At 50.5% G+C, this 26,806-nt stretch overlaps 3 protein-coding genes across 3 annotated transcripts in view; all 3 read left to right on the top strand.

The window, feature by feature from the left end:
- Window positions 1-1,568: 1,568 nt before the first annotated feature.
- Tspear (thrombospondin type laminin G domain and EAR repeats) overlaps window positions 1,569-26,806 on the top strand; it is a 67,560-nt gene continuing 42,322 nt past the window's right edge. Inside the window, exons 1-2 of the mRNA XM_052744480.1 lie at window positions 1,569-1,584; window positions 1,918-2,138. Coding sequence (XP_052600440.1) covers window positions 1,569-1,584; window positions 1,918-2,138 — 237 coding nt within the window. The remainder of the gene's footprint in view (window positions 1,585-1,917; window positions 2,139-26,806) is intronic.
- LOC128114165 (keratin-associated protein 10-11-like) lies at window positions 7,346-7,996 on the top strand. Its single transcript, XM_052744004.1, has one exon. It carries the CDS (start codon window positions 7,346-7,348, stop codon window positions 7,994-7,996), a length of 651 nt encoding a protein of 216 aa, XP_052599964.1.
- On the top strand, window positions 12,545-25,716 carry LOC128114164 (keratin-associated protein 10-11-like). Its single transcript, XM_052744003.1, has 4 exons — window positions 12,545-13,229; window positions 20,347-20,456; window positions 24,503-24,617; window positions 25,409-25,716. The coding sequence occupies exons 1-4, from the start codon at window positions 12,545-12,547 to the stop codon at window positions 25,714-25,716; spliced, it is 1,218 nt and encodes a 405-aa protein (XP_052599963.1).

Genomic DNA, 26,806 nt, shown 5'->3' with positions numbered 1-26,806 from the left:
ATTAGCCCCCACCTCCTATAGTACCCTCATCTAGGGACCAGGCCTTCAACCCAGGCCTTAGGGACAAGGAGCAAACCATGATATCCTCATTACAGCACTAGGTCTTCTAGACTGGCCTTGTCTGGCCTAAAAGTTCTTGTCTGTGGCTAAGAGATTTCACTGGGAAAAGAGGTTAAATTCTGTGAACTTCTTTTTTTTTTTTTTTTTTTTTTTTGAGACAGGGTTTCTCTGTGTAGTTTCGGTGCCTGTCCTGGATCTCGCTCTGTAGACCAGGCTGGCCTCGAACTCACAGCGATCTGAGTAACACAGGCCTGGCTCTGCCTCCCGAGTGCTGGGATTAAAGGCGTGCGCCACCACCGCCCGGCAGCGTATGAACTCCTTTTATGCATATGTAGAGGGGATCTCAGGGTCTCCTTTGTTACTTTTAAAAGATTTTTATTTATTTATTAAAAGATTTTTTATTTTTATTTTATTTTTGGTTTTTTTTTTTTTTTTTTTTTTGGTTTTTCGAGACAGGGTTTCTCTGTGTAGCTTTGCGCCTTTCCTGGAACTCACTTGGTAGCCCAGGCTGGCCTCGAACTCACAGAGATCCATCCGGCTCTGCCTCCCGAGTGCTGGTATTAAAGGCGTGCGCCACCACCGCCTGGCTAAATACTAACAGACTCAGGGGGTCATGAAGACCATGGAAGAGGTCCTAAATCATTCTCATGTTGATTGCTTCTGAGGGTTGGCCAATCTCGGGCTCCTGCATCGGCCTTTGGATGTGGCGTACTTTTTCCCCTCTCTCTGCTGCTAGTGTGACATGCTAACACTCTCCTGAGGATCTTCATTCTCTGCCAGGAATCCAGGCCCACAGCTTTCTCCCCCCCCCCCCCCACCCCCTTTATTGGTTCTTCTGGACACAGCCAACCCATCTGGCTCACCTCATGACTTCTTCCTGGGGCCCAGTTGTGTAGTCCCAAAGGCTCTCTTTCGGCACCAAAGCTCTCCAAGACCAGTGAAGGCCAAGCCAGACCATTGATTCTATCTCTAGTGATGTTGAGCTAGGAAGCAGAGCCTCTCCCAGGAGCCACCTCTCATCCCTAAAGCTGGAGGGAGATGGAGGAGGCCCTCCCACCAACAGTGACCTGGGGATTCTGGCCTGATGCTTCCCATCCTCAGGGACAGAACTCTGTCTCAGCACAGTGTCGGCTGTTGACTGAACTTGGCTACCACGGGGAGCATGCCCTTCAGTGGTCACTCTCACTCGTGTATGCAAAGCTCAGCAGAAGCTGAGGCAACAGGGAGGCAGAATCCGTGTTAATGCTAGACGCCTCCATTTCCTCACCGGAAAAACAGGGATAGCCACGACCCACTGCTCCCAGGGCTAAGGAGGCACATATTGTTAACCTGAGTAACACGCAAACCATGCGTGTCTCCAAAGAGCAGCAACAGAAGGGGACACACACCATGCTAAACTGTGGGTGAGCTCAAGAAGGCTGAGGCAAGGGGGCATTTTCAAAGGCACAGTGAGGGTTATATGGGGCGTTTTAAAACACGCCCCGGCCATGAGCATGTTAGCAAGCACAATGTCCATTACTGGCTGTAGGGCAGTGGCTCGGGAGATGTCCTCAGAGATGTTTTTTTGTATGAGGTAATGGACTCCTCTGGGCCAAGCTACAGCCACAGCACTGCCTGTTGTGACTGCTTCTTGTGATTGGTCAGCCACGCAGAAGGCCTGCTCCAGTACACTATCCCAGATTCACTGCTTTTTTACTGGGTTTGGGATTCACACCTTGACACCATGGCTGTAGTGTGGCTCTGACAGCTTTCGTGATGTAAAATCTGGAAATACACAGACATTGTCAATGAGCCATCATGGCTGTGGTGTTGCACAAACATTACCTAACCCCTACCCCCGTCATGTCTTTGCCACAGACCTCCGTCCCCTGGACATCCTGGCAGAAGTGGTCCCTTTGAATGGTGCTACAAGTGGGATCCGGATGGTGCAGGCCGAGGGTGTGCGGGGCCTCCAGTTCTCAGCCACCGAGCCTCGTACCCTGAGCTTCCCTGCCTCTAGAATCTTCTCTAGCTGTGACCTCTTCCCTGAAGAATTCTCCATTGTTGTCACCTTGAGAGTTCCCAACCTTCCACCCAAGGTCAGTGGCAGTTTTTCTTCTTGTAAGGGTGGTTTTCCTTCTTGATTTTCTTTACTGACGTTTCCAGTATCAGTACCCACAGAGCGCTGTGCTGATCCAGGCCACAGTGAGCTGCTTGGCAAAGTTTACAGGAACCTGGGGTCCGGAGGGCTTGCCTTGCCCACATCATAGCCCCATCCCTGGTGGTGTGCAGACTCTGTCTGTGCAACCTTCAGCCTGATGGTTGTTGGTACTGTCACAGATTTCACTGCCCAGTGGGGGGGGGTGTTGGTATATGCATGGGTTTGCACAGCTGATGGTTGATGAATAGCCAGGGAACTGTGTGGCCTAATGGTGAATGGTGTAGCCATGGGTTTGTGTGACTCAGCGGTTGCTGGAACAATCATAAGCTTGTACAACCTGATGGTTGTGGGTTTAGTCACAGGTTTACACAGCCTGATGGTTGTTGGTATAGTCCTGGTTTGTGTGGCCTGATGGTTGTTGGTATCACCACAGGTTGCATGGCCCAGTGGTTGTTGGTATAGTCACAAATTTACACTGCCCAGTGGTTGTTATATGTGCAGGTTTGTGTGGCCTAATGGTTGTTGATATAGGCATAAGTTTTTCAAAGCCTGATTATAGTTGGTAGAATTGAGAGTTTGCACAACCCAATGGTTGTTGCTATAGTCAAAGAATGGCATGTCCCAATGTCTGTTAGTATAGTCTTGAGTGTGTGCCGCTTGTGGTTGTTATAGCCATTGGTTCTCACAGCCCAGTGGTTGTTGCTATAGTGACAGATGTGCAGAGCAATTGTTGGCACAGTCACTGTTTTGGGGGGCCTGATAGTTGTTGGTCTAGCCAAGACTCTGCATAGCTCAATGGTTGCTAATGCAGTCATGAATGTGCACTGTCCATGGCTACTGGTGTGAACCCAGATCTGTATAGCTTGATGGCTGTTGGTATGGTCACAGGCTTGCACAGCTCCATGGTGGCTGGTAGAGTCACGAGCATACACATCTCCGTGGTTACTAGCATAGTTCCTGATGTTTACATCTTGATGATTATTAGTATGGTCACAGGTTTGCACAGCTCAGTGGCTGCCCATACAGTTATGGGTGTGCACAACTCAATGGTTGTTGTTGTAGTCATGGATTTCTGCAATCAGTTTTAGGATAATTTGGTCACTACATAAGAAGTTCTGTGTCGTTTCATAAACCTGGCTCTGCCTCCTCTCTTACTGCAAATCTTCGTGAGTGCCTGCTGCTTGATCTGTTTTGTACATTTCACATCAGTAGATCATTGTATCCAGCCTTTCATGACTAATTCCTCAGCATATGTCGTCATGGTTTCATTCATGTTGTGGCATGTGCCACAGTTGTATCCCTGGTCATAGCCGAATAACCCCCTGTTTTGTGCATACACTACCCACGTTGTATTGACTCTGGTCAGTGGCTGATGGACGCTTAGGCTGCCTCCACTTTGAGCTTGTAAATGATGCTGCTGCCAGTATTCGTGTCCTATGTGGAGTCACTCTCATTGCTCCTGGGGACAAATCTAAAGATGGAATTCTTGGGTCACATAGGAACTTTGTGACTCTTGAGGTCCTACCAGGCTATTTCCACAGTCATTGCATTATTTGGTGGGGAGTGTAACAGGAATCTGCTCCCTCTGGGTGGTTGGGAAGCAAAGAGAGGAGGGCCAGGGTCCCAGGGTCCCCTTTAAGGGCACAGCTGACTTACTTCCACTTCTTATGGGCACCACCACCACCCAGCAGCACCATGAGCTGGGGCCAAGCCTTTAGCACAAAGGCTGTGTGACAAATTGAAGACCCACACCTCCTGTCTGTTTCTATGCACCGGACTCTGTTGCTGAGGAATTTTCATCCATGTCATAGAGGTGCTGGTCTGCATGCCTGTCTTTGAGGATGGCCTGAGAGTAACACTTGTCTCAGAGTGGCTTGAGATGTACCACCCCCTTTCCAGTTTTCAGGAGAGATCCTGAGGGTCATCGGTGTGGATTCTTCTTGGTCTGTCTCCACTGGGTCTTTGTTTTTCCTCCTTGTGCATTTGCTCTGCTCAGGTAACTGACCCGAGGCTTCCTCGGCACACGTGTCCATGGCTGTGAGCTTCTCCCATGGCAGGGCTTCTCTGAGTCTGCACTGTGATGGCTGATGCCCAGTGTCAACCTGACAGGATTTGGAATCACCTGAGGACACTTCTGGGCATGTCCGTGAGGGTGTTTCCAGAGAGGATTGACTGAGACTCCATGGACGTGGGGGGCACCAAACCACGGACTGGAGTCATGTGATGAATAACAAAGAGGAAGTGGCCTGAGCACCCATATGGCTCTTTGCTTGCTCACTGAGGAGTGATACAGCAGCTGCCCCAGGCTCCAGGCACCATCCCTCCCCTGCCATGAGGGACTGTGTCCTCAGAATCTGAGCAAAGATAAAGTTTGCTCTTCCCAGGTATCCTGTCAGAGCAATGAGGGTTTTGTTTTCCTTCATCTCAGCATAGTTTACAGTATCGCTTTTATCCTCTCCTATGGCCGCTTGGTTATTTAAGGGCTATGCTGTTCGTTTTCACTTATTTCTAAGTTTTCTGATATATTTTTTTCTATCATCGATTTGTAATTTTGTTCTCTTCTTGCCTGAGCTCATGTTCCGTGTGGTTTCTCTCCTCAGGTTAGCTTCATGACCCATGTGTGTTCTGTGTAGACAGAGCTCCACACAAACACACTATCTGTGTCCATGCCACCCACACCACCCATGCCTACACTGACACCACCCACACCTACACCGCCCACACCATCACCACCCACACCTACACTACCCATACCTATACCACTCACCCCATCCACACACCCACACCATCACCACCCACACCTACACCACCCATACCTATACCACTCACCCCATCCACACACCCACACCATCACCACCCACACCTACACCACCCATACCTATACCACTCACCCAGTCCACACACCCACACCATTAACACCCACACCATCACCACCCACACCTATACTGCCCACACCATTATGATTCACATCATCTGCACACCCACACCATCACCACCCACACCATCATCACCCACACCATCACTACTCACACCACCCACACCATCATCACCCACACCATCACCACACATACCTACACCACCCAGATCTACACCACACACATCTACACCACACACACCCACACCAACACCACCCTGACCACTCACACCTACCCCCATACCGCCCATACCCCTACATCAGCAGCATACATGCTCGGCTGCTATGAGGAGACCCTGCCGGGATGCGCTGCATTTTGTTGACTTGCAATTGTTCTGTTTTTGTTAGTCCTTCACCTAACTGTTTTCCTACTGTAACGGGAGTATTAAAGTCTTCAACTCAGCCGGGCGGTGGTGGCGCACCCCTTTAATCCCAGCACTCGGGAGGCAGAGCCAGGAGGATCTCTGTGAATTCGAGGCCAACCTGGACTACCAAGTGAGTTCCAGGAAAGGCGCAAAGCTACACAGAGAAACCCTGTCTCGAAAAACCAAAAAAAATAAAAAAATAAAAATAAATAAAAAAATAAAGTCTTCAACTCACCTTGATATGACTCTTTGTTTCTATTGAATTTTGCTCTATACCAGTGGTTCTCAACCTTCCTAACGCTGTGGTCCTTTAATGCAGTTTGTCCTGTAATGGTGACCCCAAACATAAACTTATGTTCATTGCTACTTCATAACTGTAGACTTGCTATTGTTATGAATTGTAATGTGCATATCTGATATGCAACCCTGTGAAAAGGTCATTTTGCCAAAGGTCGAGACCCACAGGTTGAGAACCCTGCTCTATACCTCTGTTTTAAACTCTTTAGTGAACCCAAACTATATACACTTCAAACCTACTTGACATCGGTACTCACTCAGTTCCAGTGAAATAGAAAACGGTTTTTCCAGGACTGGGGAGGGGGCTCAGCGGATAAACGCTTGCTGCCTCAGCATGAGGATCTGAATTTGAATCCCTGGCCATATGAAAAGCTGAGGATGACAAGGGGTGTCTGCACTCCCAGTACTGGGAGGGCAGGGAGGAGAATTCCTGGGCCCACTGGCCAGTCAGCCTGTTGACTCAGTGAACTGCAGGTTCAGTGAGAGACCCTGCCTTAAAGAATACAGTGGAGGGCACAGGGAAGAAGATACCTCAGGTCTACTCAGGCCTCCACACACATGCGCACACATGTGCAAACACATGAACACATACACACAAATGTACACAAACGATATTGCTCCTATGTGTTGTTTTTGCACAGTTGGTAGTTTTGTTGAGGTATATATTGTATCTATAAATCCTAAAAACATGAGGACACAGAACTGGAGAAAGGGATCAGGGGTTAACAGCATTTACTGATCTTTCAGAGGACCCAAATTCAGTTCCCAGGACCAAGGTCAGGTGTCTCACATCCATCTGTAACTCTGGCTCTGAAGGATCCATTTATCCTATTTTGGTTTCCAGGCACCACGTGTATTACACAGACAAATACATATGAATAAAAATAATATTAACAAGCTGTTGGCTGTGTCTCTGGGGCAACGGGAGCTCTGAGGACCTGGGTACAGGAGAAACTGCCCGAGTTCAAAAGACACAAACACCTATGAGTGTCATATGCACTGTCAGGGGCTCCAGAGAAGTTAAACTTCAACTTGAAATGTGACAGAAGCCTTCACCTGCTTTCCCTCATTGACTCTATCAAGTCTGCCAAGGCACCAAGGGATCCTTGAGTTCTCACTGACAGAAGGGAAACCCCTAGACAGCAAGTCCTACAGAACAGTTCAGGAGCACATGCCACCATCTTCTTATCCCACCCCTGGGCTGTCCTCCCTCCATCTCTGCCCAGCTTCAGAAGCTGCCTCAAGGACTAAGACTTCAGAGATAGGACAGTGGCTGCCACCTCCAGAAGGTCACCTGTCTGCTGCCATCCCCACCTCCCATGAGATCTGGTCATCTCTGTGGGGTTTCCCCCAGGGGCAGTGTCAGCAGACAGCAGTATTTGTTGATGGTCCCTCACTAGTGAGACAACAGGCTGACCCCAAACACAGACAGGGAAAAGGAAGCCAGGAGCTGAGGCACAACACAAGCGACCCAGGGGTATAAATGCTGCCACCAGACAGCTCACACACACTCATACTCAACACTCACTCACTCTCTCACAAACTCACTCTCCTCCATCCAACCCCGCCATGACTGCCTCCAGCATGTCTGTCTGTTCTGACGCCTGCACCAACTCCTCCTGGCAGGTGGACAACTGCCCAGAGAGCTGCTGTGAGCCTACCTGCTGTGCCCCCAGCTGCTGCCAACCCAGCTGCTGTGTGCCCAGCTGCTGTGTGCCCAGTTGCTGCCAGCCCAGCTGCTGTGCCCCATCCCCCTGCCTGACCCTCATCTGCACCCCAGTGAGCTGTGTGTCCAGCCCCTGCTGCCAATCTGTCTGCTGCATACCCTCATGCTGCCAGCAGTCTAGCTGCCAGCCCTCATGCTGTCAATCTTCCTGCTGTGTGCCTGTCTGCTGCAAGCCTGTCTGCTGCACACCCATCTGCTCTGGATCCTCCTCATGCTGCCAGCAGTCTAGCTGCCAGCCCTCATGCTGTCAATCTTCCTGCTGTGTGCCTGTCTGCTGCAAGCCTGTCTGCTGCAAGCCCTGCTCCAGTGTGTCCCTGCTCTGCCGCCCTGTGTGCAGACCTGCCTGCTGTGTGCCCACCTCCTCCTGCTGTGCCTCCTCCTGCCAGCCCAGCTGCTGCAAGCCCTGCTCCAGTGTGTCCCTGCTCTGCCGCCCTGCCTGCTCCCGCCAGGCCTGCTGTGGCCTCTCCTCAGGCCAAAAGTCCAGCTGCTGCTGACCTGTCCCATGCTTCAAAGTCCCCCACATGCAGGTCTGAAACTCGCAGAGTTGTGATCCCAGATGTCCTGCTTCCCACAACTGGGCTCAGCCTCATACCCACCTCTCCCTCCTCAGCCCCCAGTGACTTCTGTATTGCTTATTCCCACACTTTTCATCTGCCCCAATAGTGGCTACTATCCCATGACCAGTTGATGACCTGTGAGTCCTGAAAACCTCTAAGACCTCCCAGGAGAATCTGGCCACCCATGGGGACAGGCTGTGTGTGGTATAGGTCGGTCTCTCTGGGACCCTGGCCCGGAGCTGCATCCAATGTTGGCCTTCCACTGACTGTCTGGTCGTCCTCTTTCTGTTTGTCTGGCTCTTTTGAAGTAGTCATTACCCATCAGGCTCCAAGGAGACACTTTGTGGCTACTGGACACCTGACCTAGTTAGAGACAGCAGGTTCTGGCTCCTGTTCCCCTGTCCTGGTCCTCGGAGCTGAGCTGACATGGGATCTCCTTCTCCATGACCACCCTCTTCCACTGAGCTCCCCTCCCCCTCCTGGCTGCCCTCCATTGCCATCTTCTACTCTTGTGAAATACAATAAAACTGGAGATTCACCAAGAGCTTGTGATGTTCATCTGGTTCTTTAAGCCTCTACATTAATTCTGTTTCCAGTCTGACTGGTCATTTCCACATCAGTCATCTCTTGGATCGAAATCCGTTCCTAGAAATTTCTGCTAGTTCTCACTCTGGTGGCTTTTTCCCAGAGTGCCTCATCTTCTGGCTGAGTCGTAGTCTTGTCCCTGACAGAGCACCAATGGAGGCCTAGATGAAGATGCAGAAGCACCAGCGATGTGATCAGCTGTTAGATTTGGGGCTTGCTCCCAAAGACCACCCAGAACACTCGAGTTTGGGGTGCTAGAGTGGTTTTCAGACAAACATGTTAGCACATACACACAAATATACCCAAATGATATTGCTCCTATGTGTTCTTTGCACAGTCAGTAGTCTTATTGAGGTTTATATTGTAACTATAAATCCTAAAAATCCAGGGACACAGGTCTGGAGATAGGAGTCAGTAGTTAACAGCACATACTGTATTTTTATAGAATCCAAATTCGTTTTCCAAGACCCATGTGAGGTGTCTCATAAACACCCAGAACTCGTGCTCCGAGGAATCCAATAACTTCTTCTGGTTTCCATAGGCACCCACAGGTGCTTCACAGAAGCCTACACATAAGTAAAAATAAACCTTAACAAGAACTAGGATGTTATAATGACTTGTCCAAAAATGTTTGGCTTTTAAAGAGTCTGGAGCAGGGTGGAGACTAAGCAGTCTCTTGTCTTCTGCTGTCCTGGCTGTCTGCTGATCGCTTCTGGGCCATTGGCTTCTCCTGTGGATTTAAAAAAAAAAATCAGAATAGGACAAAACAAATCAGAAAAAAAAGAGCCAAAGAAAAGCACAGGAAACACATACACGTGCAGAGACACACACTTTTGCACATAGAGAAATGTCATAAAATTGGAAACCCTAATAATAGACATATGTATATATTGTATATACATAATATATATATATATATATATATATATATATATATATATATATGGCAAAAAAAACTGTGAGATTAAAACACACACACACACACACACACACACACACACACACACACACACACACAGAGGAAAGTCCAGACAGAGCATTATGAAACCAAAACCTCCAAAAATACCTTTGAGTTTGTTTTGTGTTGGCCATCTGCTGCTGGGCATGGGGCCTGCCCTTAAGTGTGGTTTGTGTGCCCGGTGAGAGTCTGTGGGATACACTTCTCTTTCCTTTGTGAGTGGTTCTCAGTTGGAATTAGGGATGGGGTTTGTTTCCACTTCTCCTTCAGTACTGGGAACCCCTCTAACTTAGACCGTGCATGCTGCCACAGTCTTGGTAATTTCACCATCTTGGGGTCCAGAAGGCTTTGTGTCCTTAGTGTCCTCCATCACCAGTGGCTCTGGGAATGTCTCTGCGTCCTCTCTGAGCCCTGAGACAAGCATTTTATGGGGACATCCCATTTGGGGCCGGGTACTCCAAGGTCTCTCAGTCTCTCATGTTGTCCAGTTTCAGTCTCTGTATTTGTTCCCATCTTCTGCAGAGGAGGCTTCTTGGATGATGGCTGAGCAAGACACTGATGCACAAGTACAGCAGGAGGTCATTAGAGGTCATTTCAGTGCTAGGTTTCCATGGCCAACCTAGTCTCAGGTTCTTGGCCACCCAAGCTGTTTCAGGCGTGGGCTTCATCTCATGGAGTGGGTCTTAAGTCTATTCAGATAGTGGTTGGTTACTCCCATGAGTTGTGTGCCACTTTGGGCCTAGTGTGCTTTGTGGACTGATCATCATTGTAGATTTGAGGGCTTTAGCTAGCTTGGTGTTTACTTTCCTCAGTGTTCAATGAGTTCCTGAGGTATTGTCTTCAGCAACAGAGCCTTGTCATCCATTTGTGGACAGCAACCAATGTCCTTCTAAATAGCTTGAGTTGTTTGGGGTATTCCATGGGCCCCTTTAGGCAACAACTCAAATTGATGTTCTCTGTTTCCAGCTTTGGAGGTTTAATTTGATGGCAGGAGATGTTGATTTAGAGCTTTGTCTCCTCTGTTATTTAGTGATTCTATTTGTATTTCTATTTGTATTTAGTGAAGCTTCTACTGTAGTAGGCTTCCAAATGACCTCCAAATGGTCCTTAGTGTTAGGTGTCCTTCCATGTGTGTCTCTCCCTCACTCCCCTTCTGTTCCCTTCTCTGTTTAATTCTCCCGTTCTAGCTCCATCTTGTCCTTCCATAACTATATATTCTATTTTCCCTTCTTTGGGAAATCCTTCCCTCCAATACTTTTCTCTATAACTAACCCCTGTGGTTTTATGGATTATAGGGTGCTTTTGAAGATTTAACAGCTAACGTCCACATATAAGCGAATACATACCATACATGTGTTTTGGTTCTGGGTCACCTCAGTCAGGATAGTTTTTCCCCCATCTCCATCAGTTAACCTGAAAATTTTGTGGTTTCATCTTTAAACAGCTGAGTAACATTCCATTGTGTAAATGTACCACATTTCCTTTATACATTCATCCACTGAGAGACATCAGAGCTGTTTCTACTTCTGGCTATTATGGATAGAGCAGCAACGAACATGGATGAGCAAGTGTCTCTGTAGTAGGATGTAGAGTCCTTTGGGTACATGCCCAAGAGGATCTTGAGGTAGATTGATTTCCGGCTTCCTGAGGAACTGTCTCACTGACTTCCATAATGGCTGTACAAGTTTTCATGTACCCTAGCTATAAGTGAGGGGTCCCCTTCCCCCACATTCTCACCAGCACGAGCTGTTATTTGTTTTCTTGACCTTGGCCATTCTGATGGGAGTAAGATGACATCTCAGAGAAGTTTGATTGGCATTCCTCTGATGACTAAGGAGGCTGAACTTTTCTCTAAGTGTTTTCAGCCGTATGTGTTTTTTCCTCTAGAACTCTCTGCTTAGGCATGTACCCCGTTTTAATTGTGTTGTTTTCTTCATGCTCATTTTTTAAAAATTCATTCTGTATTTTAGACATTGGCCCTGTATCAGATGTGCAGCTGGTAAAAGTCTTTCCATTCTGTAGGCTGCCACTTTGTCCCAGTGACAGTCCTGCGGACAGCAAAGTCTCTTTATTTTATTAATTGGGATGTGTCTATTTTGCCTTAGATTCTGGTTTTGCTGTGTCTGTAGTTGTCCCATGGCCAGAACCCAGGGTGTCCCCAAGGCTTGGAGCAGGGCTGAGCATGAGTAGGTGCATGAGACAGGCTCCAGGAAATCATTGTCCTCAGTGTGCCCAAGTCCCCAGCAGAGTTGTGTTGAGGGACTGAGCTGGCTGTGTCCCTGGGGCAACAGGAGCTCTGAGGACCTGGGTACAGGAGAAACTGCCAGAGCTCAGAGGACACAAAGGACCATTAATGTCATGGACACTGTCAGGGGCTCCAGAGAATTTTAACTTCAACTTGAAATGTAGCAGAGGCCTTCACCCTCTTGCACACTCTGACTCCATCAGGCCTGCCAAGGCACCAAGAAATCCTTGAGTTCTCACCGACAGAAGGGACACCCCTAGACAGCAAGTCCTACAGAACACTTCAGGAACACATGCCACCATCTTCTTATCCCACCCCTGGGCTGTCCTCCCTCCATCTCTGCCCAGCTTCAGAAGCTGCCTCAAGAACTAAGACTTCAGAGATAGGACAGTGGCTGCCACCTCCAGAAGGTCACCTGTCTGCTGCCATCCCCACCTCCCATGAGATCTGGTCATCTCTGTGGGGTTTCCCCCAGGGGCAGTGTCAGCAGACAGCAGTATTTGTTGATCGTTCCTCACTAGTGAGACAACAGGCTGAGCCCAAACACAGACAGGGAAAAGGAAGCCAGGAGCTGAGGGACAACACAAGCAGCCCAGGGGTATAAATGCTGCCACCAGACACCTCTCTCCCTCACACACACACACATACATACACACTCACTCTCTCACAGACTCACCCTCCTCCAGCCAACCCCGCCATGGCCGCCTCCACCATGTCTGTCTGCTCTGACGCCTGCACCAACTCCTCCTGGCAGGTGGACGACTGCCCAGAGAGCTGCTGTGAGCCTACCTGCTGTGCCCCCAGCTGCTGCCAGTCCAGCTGCTGTGCCCCCAGCTGCTGCCAGCCCAGCTGCTGCCAGCCCAGCTGCTGTGTGCCCAGCTGTTGTGTGACCAGCTGCTGCCAGCCCAGCTGCTGTGCCCCAGCCCCCTGCCTGACCCTCATATGCACCCCAGTGAGCTGTGTGTCCAGCCCTTGCTGCCAATCTGTCTGCTGCTCACCCTCATGCTGCCAGCCCTCCTGCTGTCAATCTTCCTGCTGTGTGCCTGTCTGCTGCAAGCCTGTCTGCTGCACACCCATCTGCTCTGGATCCTCCTCATGCTGCCAGCAGTCTAGCTGCCAGCCCTCATGCTGTCAATCATCCTGCTGTGTGCCTGTCTGCTGCAAGCCTGTCTGCTGCAAGCCTGTCTGCTGCAAGCCCTGCTCCAGTGTGTCCCTGCTCTGCCGCCCTGTGTGCAGACCTGCCTGCTGTGTGCCCACCTCCTCCTGCTGTGCCTCCTCCTGCCAGCCCAGCTGCTGCAAGCCCTGCTCCAGTGTGTCCCTGCTCTGCCGCCCTGCCTGCTCCCGCCAGGCCTGCTGTGGCCTCTCCTCAGGCCAAAAGTCCAGCTGCTGCTGACCTGTCCCATGCTTCAAAGTCCCCCACATGCAGGTCTGATACCCTCAGAGTTGTGATCCCAGCTGTCCTGCTCCCCACAACTGGGCTCAACCTCATACCTACCTCTCTCTCCTCCAGTGACTTCTGTATTGCTTATTCCCACACTTTTCACCTGCCCCAATGGTGGCTACTATCCTATGACCAGTTGACCTGTGAGTCCTGAAATCCTTCTAAGGCCTCCCAGGAGAATCTGGCCACCCATGGGGGCAGGTGTGTGTGGTATAGGTTGGTCTCTCTGGGACCCTGGCCCGGAGCTACATCCAATGTTGGCCTTCCACTGACTCTCTGGTTGTCCTGTTTCTGTTTGTCTGGCTCTTTTGAAGTAGTCATTACCCAACAGGCTCCAAGGAGACACTTTGTGGCTACTAGACACCTGACCTAGTTAGAGACAGCAGGCTCTGGCTCCTGTTCCCCTGTCCTGGGCCTTGGAGCTGAGCTGACATGGGATCCTCCTTCTCCATGACCACCCTCCTCCACTGAGCTCCCCTCTCCCTCCTGGCTGCCCTCCATTGCCATCTCTACTCTTGTGAAATTAAATAAAACTGGAGATCCACAAAGAGCTTGTGATGTTCATCTGGTTCTTTAAGCCTCTACATTTATTTGCTTTCCAGTCTGTCTGGTCATTTCCACATTGGTCTTCTCTGGGATCCAATTCTGTTTCCAGAAGTTTCTGCTGGTTCTCCCTCCTGGTGGCTTGTTTCCTTGTGTGCCTTGTCCTTTTGTGCTGAGTTGTGGTCCTGTCCCTGACAGAGCACCGATGGAGCCCTTGGGTGAAGGTGCTGAAACACCAGGGCCATGATCAGCTGTTTTAGAGTTGGGGCTTGCTCCCAAAGACCACACAACACACTACTTTGGAGGGGTAGAGAGGTCTTTAGTGGGCTGAGGCACTGAGGGGGAGGCCTGCCAACCTGAGGTTGATTCCCAGATCCCACAAGGTAGCCTGTGAGAACTGACTTCTGCAAGTTTTCTTCTTACATCCACAGGTACACACACACAAACAGACACATACACCAGGCACATACAACACACACATACATGCATACCTGTGCGCGTGTGCATGTGCATGTGCACACACACACCACACTCACACAAAACACCCATATGTGCATGCATGCACACACATAACACACACAACTCAGACACACACACTTACATAAATAAATCAAATCTTTTTTTTTCATCATGCTGTTTAATCTAGCATGTTGCTTAGAAAGGCTTGTAGCAAGATCACAAATACCTCTCCAGCATGTCTCCTAGAGAGCATTTCACCCAGTGCTCTGTTTGACCGCTTGTCTTTTGTCTCTTTCTTCAATAATGGTCAGGCGGATTCCTTTTCCTCAGTATTGGAGACTATTGGGGTCCAGCTCCTCGATAGTCCCCTCCTAGGGTCTGGGAAGAGTCCTCAGCCAGCTGATAATTTAATCTTTGATGACATGAAATGAATCTACGTACACGAAACTCTTTAGTCCGTACACTTTATTCTTCTGAATCAGTTCTCTCTCTACAAGCTTCTATTCTGCTCTCATGCCTAGCTCCTTTCTTGCCTGATTTCTCTCTACAATTTTCTGCTGTCCCCTCTAAGTTCTCCCTTAATTTTCTCATCTTGGTTCTGCCCCATCTAGGTTCTCATCCATCTAGTTCTTTCCCATCTCAGCTCCTTCCCATCTCCTTCTTTCTTATCTTGTTCTTCCCCATCTGGCTCTTCCTCATCTTCCATCTCGTTCCTCTAGTCCTCTCTTCCAGCCCTTCAGTCTAGTTCTTCCCCATCTCAGTTCATTCCTCTCCAGTTCTTACCCCTCTAGTTCTTCCATTCTCTTTTTTCTTCTCAGTCTCTTCCCTCTCTGAAAATAAAACTGCCTTTTTATCCCTTTGACCCTTATCTCTCCAAGCTATCTCTGCTCCTGCCATTTCTGGCAAGTGTGCTCGGTCGCTAGGCAACTTGGCTAGGCAACTTCCCTCACAGCTAGATGTGTCTGTAAGTAGGAACCCCTTAGTTCTGAGTTAATTGTTAAGGGTGGATCTAAAACTAGAGATAAGAGTTTGGAAAGGGGAAAGTTAAGCTTATTTGGCACATCCGCCAGGCCTTCTCAAACAGGTAGTCTGGATGCTTAAGTCTGTTCTTAGAGAGTACAGAGGTATCTCTGATAAGATACTTTCGTCCCTCTGGGGATGATCCTGACCAGATGCTGCTAATGACGATAATTACAGAAAGGCCTGAAATTAAGGATCCTGGCTGCGTTGCTGCTCAGAAGGAAGGTTATCTACATATTCATTAGTAGAGGGGAAATTGTGCCCAAAGAAGGATGGAAAAGTTACAATAGCACATGAGAAATTCATAGCAGGAAGCGGCTGATAATCAAAAGCCAAATATCATCAAGACTCCTTGAGCCTCAGCTTGACCTCGGGAAGGCCCTTGGCTTCTTCCAGGTGTTAGCTCGTCATAATCAGCTGAACTCCTACTTCATACATTTTTGCGGCTTGCAGCACCTCGGGGAGGAGAAATCCATGGTGTTGCCATTGCCAATAACAAAAATGTTGGAAAACCATGTGGCAAAGTTGTTGCCATTGGCATCTTTCATGTGAATCACATCAAAAGAGCCAAGATGTCTCTCTCTATTGGTGATGACACCAATTCTTCCCAAGTTAGCACCTCCAGTCACCATACACAGGTTCCTGGTGTCAAACTTGATTTAATTGGCTATTTTGCCTGTCTCCAAATCAATCTGAATGATGTCATGCACCTTGATGAGGGGATGAGGGTAGGAAATAGTAGGAGCATCATGGGTCACCTGAGGTGGGATTCCTTTTGTGCTCACGAAGATCTTTCTCACTTTGCACAACCTGTACTTGGCCTCCTCAAGTCTAATACGGTGAACGGCAAAGCGACCCTTGGTGTTGTAGATCAGACAGAAGTTCTCTCCAGTCTTGTCATGCGATGACGTCCATAACCCCAGCAGCATTGGTTATGTTGGTCCTGACTTTGCCATCAACCTTCATGAAGCATGGCATGCAAATCTTTTTCACTTCATCTCTAGTCAGGGCACACTTAAGTCTGTTCCTTAGGAAAATGACCAGGGGCAAACATTCCCTCAGCTTGTGAGGACCAGTGGATGGATGAGGAGCAAACAAACCGGTCAATTTATCCAGCATCCAATGTTTTGGAGCCGCTACACAGTTCTGATGTTTCTTAGGACCATGGCTGGGCTGGAAACGGAAAGAGACTCACCCTTGTTCCAATGAACAAAGAAATTAGGGTCGGAGGCATCGAACCATTTTCTCAAGACACGTTTGTCAGCAGAATGGGAATTGGTGGTTTGACAGGCTGATGGCTCTTTTCTAAAGCACAGTGCTCCAGCAGCCACTGACCCCGCGGGCTTCTGTGGTGCATCTTGCTGGTCCTTACCTGAAGGGACAGTCCCCAGCAGCCTTTCAATGAACATGGGCCTGGTCAACTTCCTTCCAAGTTCCAAAGCTTGCATGGAGGCAAAGAGGGGCAGGCAACAGGTGCCACCTGGGTCCTTTCTTTGCCCAGTGCCTGGTCTGTTCCGAGGAGTGGACCTGTCAGCCTGAGCATGGCCGACCACATGTTCAGCTTCCATCTAAGCCTTTGTTCACCGCATGGGGCTGGGGAGGGCAGTTCTCTGGTCCTTGACACCATGGCTCACGCCCTCTGTAAGCCTCCCATTGATGGTGGCCAGCCTGGCCTTGGAAGATGGCCACTCCTTCCTTGGAGAGTTCTGGAAATAAGACTTGTTTCCCCATCACAGGAAGCTGTAATCAGGCAAGAATGCCCTTCGGCCATGAGAGTCAGAACATTTGTGGTGTTTGGGGTGCTGGACCCACATTTCTAGATGCAGCCACAGTCAGGGAGGCCCCATGCTTATGCAGCATCCCGGAAGCCGTCACCTATTCTGACTGTGTGAGTTTGTGTGGGACATGGTCACTTGGCTGCAGGCTTTGCTCTGAGCCATGAGTTCATATTTACTTTTTAGCTGTTGGCGCAGAGGGTGAAAGGATGAGTTTGTAGAGTTCCTGAGTGAGACAGGCTGGCTTGGCTCCCCTGCCTTCGTTAACACTCTGCCCTTGTTCACCTGGGTACCTGACACGCTCTAACAGTGCTATCCAGCAGATACAGCCCACCTGGGCAAACTTCACTGTGCCAGGTTGAAACTGGAAATGCATAACTAGACTTTCCACTAGGGATGTTTGGATGTGGCTGAGGGGTGTCCCCAGAGTCTGTCTTGGAAGCCTGGTCCTCGGTGAGGTGGCACAGAGAAGTGGGGTGTGATGATGGTCAGAACTAACTCCTTTTTACCTCAGAGATTCCCTCCCCCCATGTGACCTCCTTCCAGGCCGCCATCCACCACAGTATGACACACTTGATGAGGGACCATGACACAGAACTGGGGCCGTGCCACCGGGCTCTCAGCCTCCAGAGCCATGAACTATATATAAATCTCCTCATTAGCACCTGGCCTTGGGTATTTCATTATAGGAACAGAAAACATGCTGACATCGTATATGTAGGATGCAGTCACGTCACTGGGTTGAACCGGCCATATTTCTAATGTCCCCTAGTTGTATGTGGTTAGTTACTATCACATGAGCAGTGGATGAAGTGTTAGAGCCCACCATTGCCAATAGCGATTAATGCCACATTAAGTAATCGATTTGAACTGCACACTTATACTCAATATCACTGCTAATTGAGACTTAGGTCATGTTCCCCGCCCCTGTGCCCCACTAGCCCAACACTGGAACCTACATGCTGGCTTTGCCTCTGCCCCTTTAGTCCAGGCCACGCAAACAGCTGCCACTTGGGGCCTTAGATCATAAACATGGATTCTTCCCAGTGTTGGGGGCTGGAAGTCAACTGAGGGGCAGTCAGTCACGTGGGGTATGTTTGGGGTCCTGGGTGGAGCACCATTCCTGGCCACAGACCACATTCCAGCATGGAAGGGGGCTACAGTGTGACTGGAGTCACCAACCCCATCGTGAGGTTCCACCTTGCTGGCTTGATCACCCCATCACACCCACACACTAGGATTGGGGGAGGGTCACCGACAGCTTGGACTCAGCCCAGAGCTCAAGACTGCTGAACACAGGGTTTTCTGGCTGATGATCAAAAACCTCCCCAACACCCATCCAGTGTGGACACTCAGACCAGCTTTTATGTTCATGTTTTCTTATAGGAACATATTGTACATCGAATATGTACAATTACCACCTTCCTTCACCTCACTTTTCCCTCCTCTCCCTCCAATCAATCCCCTTTGTTCCCCTAGACCAGTGATTCTCAGTCTTCCTAATGCTGTGACCCTTTAACACACCTCATGTTGTGGTGACTCCCAACCACAAAACTAATTTTGTTTTCATAAACAAAAGAGTTTGTATTCATAATTGTAATTTTGCTACTGTTGTGAATTGTAATGTAAAATCTGTGTTTTCCAATGGTCTTCGGCAACCCCTATGGAAGGGTGGTTCAACCCCCTGGGGGGGTCACAACCCACAGGTTGAGAACCACTATCATAGACCATTGATTTCGTTTGCATTTAATCCATGTGTACACGATTTTCTGTAACCATATAAAATCTAGGGACTTCTAATGGGATGAAATCTACGACATTTGTCTTTCGGAGAACTGGCTGGGTTCGCTGATGTGATTGTTCCCAGGGTCGGCCGTTTCCTTAAAAACAACCCGACTTTGCTCTTTGTGCCTGGATAAAGTTCGGGCTGTGCACACTCGAACCCTCTCTTTGTCCATTCCTGTTGATGGGCATCTGGGCTATGAAGAACAGTCTAGAACACACTGCTGTGCAGACACCTCTGTGACCTGTGGCCCTGGAGTCCTCCAGAGGCCAGTGCTCGCACTCACTCATCCGTTCCACTGACATTCAGCTCCTAAGCACCCAGCTAAGTGTCCCCCAATTCTTTTCTTTCCTAAAAGAATATTATTTTCATTGTAAGTGTACATGCTGTGGGGGGTGGGGGTTATGCACATGAGTATAGTCCAGAACAGAGTGTTGGATCCTTTGGAGGTGGAGTTACAGGCCAGTGTAAGCTGATGGCAGTGTTGGGAACTGAACTCAGGCCTCTGGAACAGCAGCCAGTGAGTGCTCTTAAACCCTGAGCCATCCCTCCAGCTCCATAACCATTATTTCTTGTCTTAGTTACTTTTCTACGGCCCTGGCAAAATACCATGACCAAGACAACTTATAAAAGAAGCATCTAATTCAGGAGCTCACAGTTCCAGATGGTTAAGTCCACGACCATCATGGAGGGGAGCATGGCAGCAGGCAGGCAGACATGGCCCTGGAGCAGTAGCTGATATCATGATCCAGAAGCATGAGACAGAGAGAGCTAATGGAGAATGATGTGGGCTTTTGAAATCCCAGAGCCCACCCAGTAGCACCCTCTTCCAACAAGACCACACCCCCTCATCCTTCCCAAACAGTCTACCATCTGGGGGCCAAACATTCAAACATATGAGTCTATGGGGGCTGTCCTCGTTCACGTCACCTCATTTCTTGTTGTTTGTTTTTGTTCTGACTGTGATTTCTCTCTCCCTTGTGACTGAATTGGCATGCTTGGTCTCAGTGAGGTATCCACTCTGTTTATTATCTTTTTCCTTCTGTGTCTGGAGGAACTTGCTATGTTTGTCCTTAAAGTCATTGTGTGGAAGCTCTGTGGTGATAATTTGTTCTTCCCTGCCTCCAAGGGGAATTTTAAACCCAGCTGCTCGAGGTTACATTTCCTTGCATACTTCCCGTCTTCTGTTTTGGAATGTGGGGAATCATAGTTTGTCTTACTGGGCACCAAGGAAAAAGCTGTTTAACCTCTTTGTGCCAGGCTCTCCTTATCTGTCTAAATAGAAGTTAATCTAGGTGATATGACAGTGGGTAGATATTGAATTAGTTACTTTTATCCTAGTGATAACAACCTAAGGATTTACTCTGGCTTCTCATTGGAGAGGGCTTCAGTCATCATGGTGGATAAAACAAGGTGGTACTCACAACAGCAAGGACATGGGCACAGGCTCCTCATGTCTCCTCATGCCTCCTCACCAGGAAGCACAGAGCTCAGGACCAAAGCAGAGTCTAGCTGGAACCCTCAAGCCTCACCCCTGCAGAACCCTCAAGCCTCACCCCTGCCATCCTACATCTGCCCGCTAGATCCTGTATCCAGTGGGTTTCACAACTTTCCCAAAACAGCACCACTGCCGGCTGGGTATCAAATATTCGAACACGGGGGCCTAAGAAGGACATTCCAGTCAGTGACATCCCACTCCGGTCCCTGTTAGCTAATGGCCGTCCCTCAGAGCAAAACCCATTGAGTACAAATTCAAACCTCTCCATAGTCCCTCAACAATCTCAACACTTAAAAGTCCAAAAATCCCTTTTGAAACACAAGACAGTCGTTTAACTACGAGCCCCTGTAAAAGTCAAACCCTGCTCGCATTGGCCAACGTGGTCATATTCCCAATCTGAGCAGGAGGAATAGAGACAAAGACCACCAAAAGCAGAACCCGCCAGGGCACACCCCTTCGGCCCTGAGTCAAGGATTGCAGCCTCATGGCGTCATTGTCAGGGGCCCCAGTGCCATGAGCAGCCTTGACCACGGCTCTACTGCCTGCGGCACACATCTCTTTCTTTGAAGAGTCCCACCCCGTGCCTGCAGCTTTCCTCAGCAGATTTCAGGCTTCCTGGCATCTCCCACATGCCGGGGTCCCCATTACAGTATTCTAGGACTTCTCTAGGCCCCCATTACAGTAGTCTAGGACTTCTCTAGGCCCCCATTACAGTATTCTAGGACTTCTCTAGGCCCCCATTACAGTAGTCTAGGACTTCTCTAGGCCCCCATTACAGTAGTCTAGGACTTCTCTAGGTCCCTGTTACAATATTCTAGGACTTCTCTAGGTCCCCATTACAGTATTCTAGGACTTCTCTAGGCCCCCATTACAGTATTCTAGGACTTCTCTAGGCCCCCATTACAGTAGTCTAGGACTTCTCTAGGCCCCCATTACAGTATTCTAGGACTTCTCTAGGTCCCCATTACAGTATTCTAGGACTTCTCTAGGTCCCCATTACAGTAGTCTAGGACTTCTCTAGGTCCCCATTACAGTAGTCTAGGACTTCTCTAGGTCCCTGTTACAATATTCTAGGACTTCTCTAGGCCTCCATTACAGTAGTCTAGGACTTCTCTAGGCCCCCATTACAGTATTCTAGGACTTCTCTAGGCCCCCATTACAGTAGTCTAGGACTTCTCTAGGCCCCCATTACTACTTAGGCTCAACCTTTGCAGCTTCCTGCACAGGCCAAACAAGCTCATGGAGGGACTCTGGCCTTCCACACAGTGCCTGCCCTCAGAGGCTGCCTGGAACCTCGGCACATGCTCCATGACATCACAACCCTCGTACTCTGCATGCCTAAAGTCACAGTACTACACGGACGGTGACAGCAGGTTGTGTTCTCGGCTCCAGACCTAGCCTGGCCCTCTTTCCCCACAGCCCAAGCAGTCTCTTGTACCTGTGTCAGGGGAATCTAGAGGGTCTTGTTGGAGCAAGCTGCCCTAGGGTGGACACACTCTCACTCTCGGGGCCTCGGGTCTATTGCCGCAGTTCACCATGCAGAGTCTTTCCTTATTTGCACTGATCTCTTCAGCAGTTGCCACTCGCTTCTGTTGGCACCGGCTACAGCGACAGCTGCTTTGTTGGAGACTTCAAATCTCTCCCACACCTTTCCCCACCGAACTGTGTATTCTCCACATCTCCCTGCTCTGCTTTCTGCTCAGAACTCTCACTATAAACCTGGAGAAAGGCGGTGAGCATCAACCATGCCACAGGCCCGATGCTAGGCTATCTTTAAAATTCCCTCCATCGGAAGAATTAGTCCATTCGTTTCTAACTTAGTCCCATTCAACAGTCTGAGACACGGGCAGAATGTAGCCAGCTTCTTTGACAGGCTGTAATCCTGAATGGCCTTGAGCCCAGGTCTCAGGGGAGCCCTATTTGAAGTCTTGAGAGTCAGGTCTTCACAGTCTGCACTGACCTCTGATCACGTGAACCGCCACCAGAGTGGTCCATTAAGCTCCGGTTCACAATAGTCCAGGACTCTCCTACATTCCTCCCATGCCCCTGTCCAAAGGCCTGACCACACGGTCAGATGCACCACCACAACAGTGCCACCCCAGTCTGGTTTTCTATGGGGCTCTTTTCTCACAATCATGAGGGAATGCCCAACTCAAGGAGGATGGACCTATCTGGGCTCACGGCTCGAGAGGGTACACTGAGTCCCGGCAGGAGAAGCACACGACTGTGCATTTCACATCTTAGGGATCAAGGGGCAGAAACTGCAGCCAGGACAGTCAGCCTGTGGTCCCCCAAGCTACTCCCCCACCCCTCCCCCACCCCCACTGTGACCTTCGACCACCAGCTAGGCCCTGTGTTCAAACAACACAACCAACTGTGGGTCAAGTGTTCAAGCACACGGTGAGCCTCATGGAGACATTTCACACTCAAACCATGACAGACAGGACGTGCTGAGAATGCTGCCAGGCACACAGCAGGTTCCCAGGGCATTCCATGCACCATCCCTGTCCCTGTCCTCACCGTGGTAAGGACTGTTTTTCTGAGCTCACTGAATCTGTCATTCAAGTCTGTGCACTGTGATGTCCTGCTCTCAGGTCATGGCACCAAGCTTCCTGTGTCCCACTGAGGACAAATGCTGCTGGCTCCCTATGGCTGCTGTCCCCTTGCTCACACTCCTGGGGACAGTCTCACAGTGAACTGAGTCTGTGGTGTCACCTGTGGTGGCCACAGAGGGTTATGGCTAACAGTTATGGGGCATGGAATGCATTGAGTGTGCAGAAAAACCCAATGACCTAAGACAAATAAAAACTGCAGAAGGCCTATGCCCCAGGGACATCGTGTCCTGAGTTCCTCGGGGAACGAGCACGTTCTCTGATGAGGGTCTAGAGCTCTGTGCACAGCTCTGGCACTGTCTCGGAGTCTCATGGATGTTTTATACTGGTGGCTTCTGCTTCCCTCTGACCTCACCATGAGCCAACAGGTGCCCTGGAGGGCTACTGGGTGCTCAGAATCTCTCTTCACCTGGCCCCCTGTGAACGAGGGCCGAACAGTTCCTCGGACAGGCAACTCAGCTGTTAGTGGAGGGTCCCCTCACCCACAGACACCAGACATGCTTGTTAGCATCTGGATTCTTGGTTTGTCACTTCACTGGACCCCAGAACAGCATGGGAAATTCTGATGACAATGGCCTTGCTCACCCCTTCCCTCACATCCGCCGAGAACTCTAAAGAGGCCTCCGTTCTGTGAGAGACTCAGCTGTGTGAGGTCTGCACACTGTCTTCCTGCCCACAGGGCTACTCTGCACCTGACAAGAGAGGGCGAGAGGACACTGGGATGCAGGAGAGGTATGCCTGAGATGGGCATCTGGGATCAGGGCCAGCTCTCCCCTGCTAACCTCCCTGGCACAGGCCATCCAGGATGATAAGTGAACTCCATGTGACCTTAGTCCGTGCCTGCCTCCTGCAGCCTGTATGTTCACCCCAGCCTCAGGTTTTGACCCAGGACAAGTGACCCTGTGCTCCAGGAGGACATTGGCTTATGGCTTGGTCAGACTCAGTGTGGTCTCTAAATGCCTAGGAGCCCAATTCAGTGACCATCTTCATTCCCAAGAGGCCCTTGGCTGGCTGCTTAAAACTGACCCATCCTTGCACCATGGAGACTTCATTGGACGTCCTCCCTGTCTGCTCCAAATCAGGATGTCTGCCTCCTCTTTCCTAGTCACAGACCAGTCAGGTCACCATACTGAGGTCAGAGGTTGGGGACATAGAATGCATCCTCAGAGCCAAGAGTCATCTCCAAAATCCTGACAGGTGGCCACCAGGTAGAGAGTACAGACAGTGTTTCAGGGATCCCAACAGCCACAGGCCCAAGCAGAGTGATCAGCACAACAGTTTATGACTGAGCTCCGCAGAGCACCCTCCAGACTGAACAACAAGGAAGAGGAAGGGCCCAGAGCCTCCTGCAGCAAAACACGCCTGGGGGATAAAAGCCCAGAGCCCAGAGCACCTCACACACACTCACTCAACACTCACACAGTCACTCAACACACTCCCAGCTCCCAGCTCCCAGCCAACCCCGCCATGGCTGCCTCCACCATGTCTGTCTGCTCCGACGCTTGTACTAACTCCTCCTGGCAGGTGGACGACTGCCCAGAGAGCTGCTGTGAGCCTACCTGCTGTGCCCCCAGCTGCTGTGCCCCCAGCTGCTGCCAGCCCAGCTGCTGTGCCCCAGCCCCCTGCATTACTCTTGTCTGTACCCCAGTGAACTGTGCATCCAGCCCCTGCTGCCAATCTTCCTGCAGCAGCTGCTGCACACCCTCATGCTGCCAGCAGTCTAGCTGCCAGCCCGCTTGCTGCACCTGCTCCCCCTGCCAACCGTCCTGCTGTGTGCCTGTCTGCTGCAAGCCGGTCTGCTGTGTCTCCATCTGCTCCGGCTGCCAGCCATCCTGCTGTGTGCCTGTCTGCTGCAAGCCTGTCTGCTGTGAGCCTGTCTGCTGCGGGGCTTCCCCTTCATGCTGCTGACTGTCTAGCTGTGAGCCTGATTGCCACCTGTCTGCCCTGACCCATGGTCCTGCTGGGTATTGTGGGCCCACCCGTCCTTACCCTTCCTCCACCAGTCCAGCCAGGTCTGGAGCCTGAGTGTCTCCCAGCTACTCTCCTGCCTCAGCTCCTGGAAGTGCTGGCTGCTCCACCTCACCCACTCCCACTCTGGCTGGCTTGACCCTGCTATGTGCTGTGTTACTCTTGGCCTCTGAGCACCAATAAAACCTCTTCTGTCCCATTCCATCTCTGTAGTAACTGTCATACAGAAAAGTGGCCCTGGGGCCTGCACCTGGCCCTGGGGCCTGCACCTGGCCCTGGGGCCTGCACCTGGCTCTGGGGCCTGCACCTGGACCTGGGGCCTGCACCTGGCTCTGGGCCTGAACCTGGCTCTGTGCTTTGCACCTGGCTCTGTGCTTTGCACCTGGCTCTGGGGCCGGCACCTGGCTCTGTGCTTTGCACCTGGCTCTGGGGCCTGCACCTGGCACTGAGCTCTGCATCTAGCTTTGGGCTCTGCACCTGGCTCCGGGGCCTTCACCCCACTCCTGGGCCTGTACCTACCCCTGAGCTATGCACCTGGCTTTGGGCTTCGCACTTGGCTCCTGGGCTCTGTATTTGGCTTCTGGGCCTGCATCTGGCTCTGGGCTCTGCACCTGTCCCTGGGGCCTGCATCTGGCACTGGGCTCTGCACCTGGCTCCTGGGCTCTGTATCTGGCTCTGGGCTCTGCCTCTGGCTGCTAGGCCTGCACCTGCCCTTTGACTATGCATCTGGCTCTGGGCTTTGCACCTGGCTCTGTGAGGCCTGCACCTGACTCTGGACCTGTGCCCATCCACTCTCTCTGTATCAGCATCTGTGAGGAGTGGGGGTCATCAAATATGATCTGGAATTCCTGCCCCCTCATTCTGTGCTCTGCTGCTGGCCACTTCTAGATCTTCTGGGCAGTAGAAATTCTGCACACTGGTCCCCCCTCTGAGCAGCACTTGGGCTCTGAATAAAGCACCCCACCCCACTGCCCATGTCCACCATTGTGTGTGGTGAAGACCGAAGGACTCTGGCCTCTGGCCTAGCACCCAGAGGGTCCACTGTGGGGAAGTGTGGGCATCCTGTCTTCCTGCCCATGCATGTGCTTGGGGAGGCTGAGTGAGCACCAGAATGCCTCTGGCTGCCCACTTATGGATGGAGGCTGAGGCATGGTGTACAATGGGATGGGGATGGCCATAAGCCCAGAGTGGCCACAGCAACCCAGAGTGGTAAGGGAATGTGCCCACAGGAGACAGAAGGACATGATGTCCAAATGTGGGCAAATGTGGCCTCACCATTACTAAGGAACATTTAAGAATTGTTTCCTAGAGCCAGGCATGGTGGCACATGCTTTTAATCCCAGCACTCAGGAGGTAGAGGCAGGTGCCTGTCTGAGTTTGAGGCCAGTATGGTCTATCGAGGGAGTTCCCAGACAGGCTCCAAAGCTACACAGAGAAACCCTGTCTCAAAAAAACAAAAAACAAGAAACAAAACAAAAAATAATTGTCTCCTGGAAGTGCAAGGGCAGAGCAAAGGGAACGAACTGGTCAGGGAGAGGAAGGCAGTGTCTCTACAGAGATTCTTGAGTCCACTTAGCAGCAGGGGCAGTGGAGGCCACCTCATCATGGACATATTACCCTGGAGTCATGTGACAAGGAAGACAGTGTCCCATGGTGGCCTTTGCCAGGTGCCAGGTGCCTCCATGTTCTGCTGCCTGGGGGACCAGCCTCAGCAGTGCAGGGCTTGAAGGGAATTCATGGAGTTGGTGCACTATGACATTTTTATCTGAGGAGGTAAAGGAAAAGACACTCACACACTCTTGATGGTTTTCTTCAGACATTTTCTTTATTCTTCTTTTGTATTCTGATTCTCCTTTTGTA

Source organism: Peromyscus californicus, unplaced genomic scaffold (assembly GCF_007827085.1).
Source record: "Peromyscus californicus insignis strain IS unplaced genomic scaffold, ASM782708v3 Scaffold_19__1_contigs__length_69161282, whole genome shotgun sequence".
In the NCBI taxonomy this organism is placed as follows: domain Eukaryota; kingdom Metazoa; phylum Chordata; class Mammalia; order Rodentia; family Cricetidae; genus Peromyscus; species Peromyscus californicus.
The sequence above is the reverse complement of the archived record's forward strand: the minus strand, read 5'-3'. Positions and strand labels throughout refer to the sequence as shown.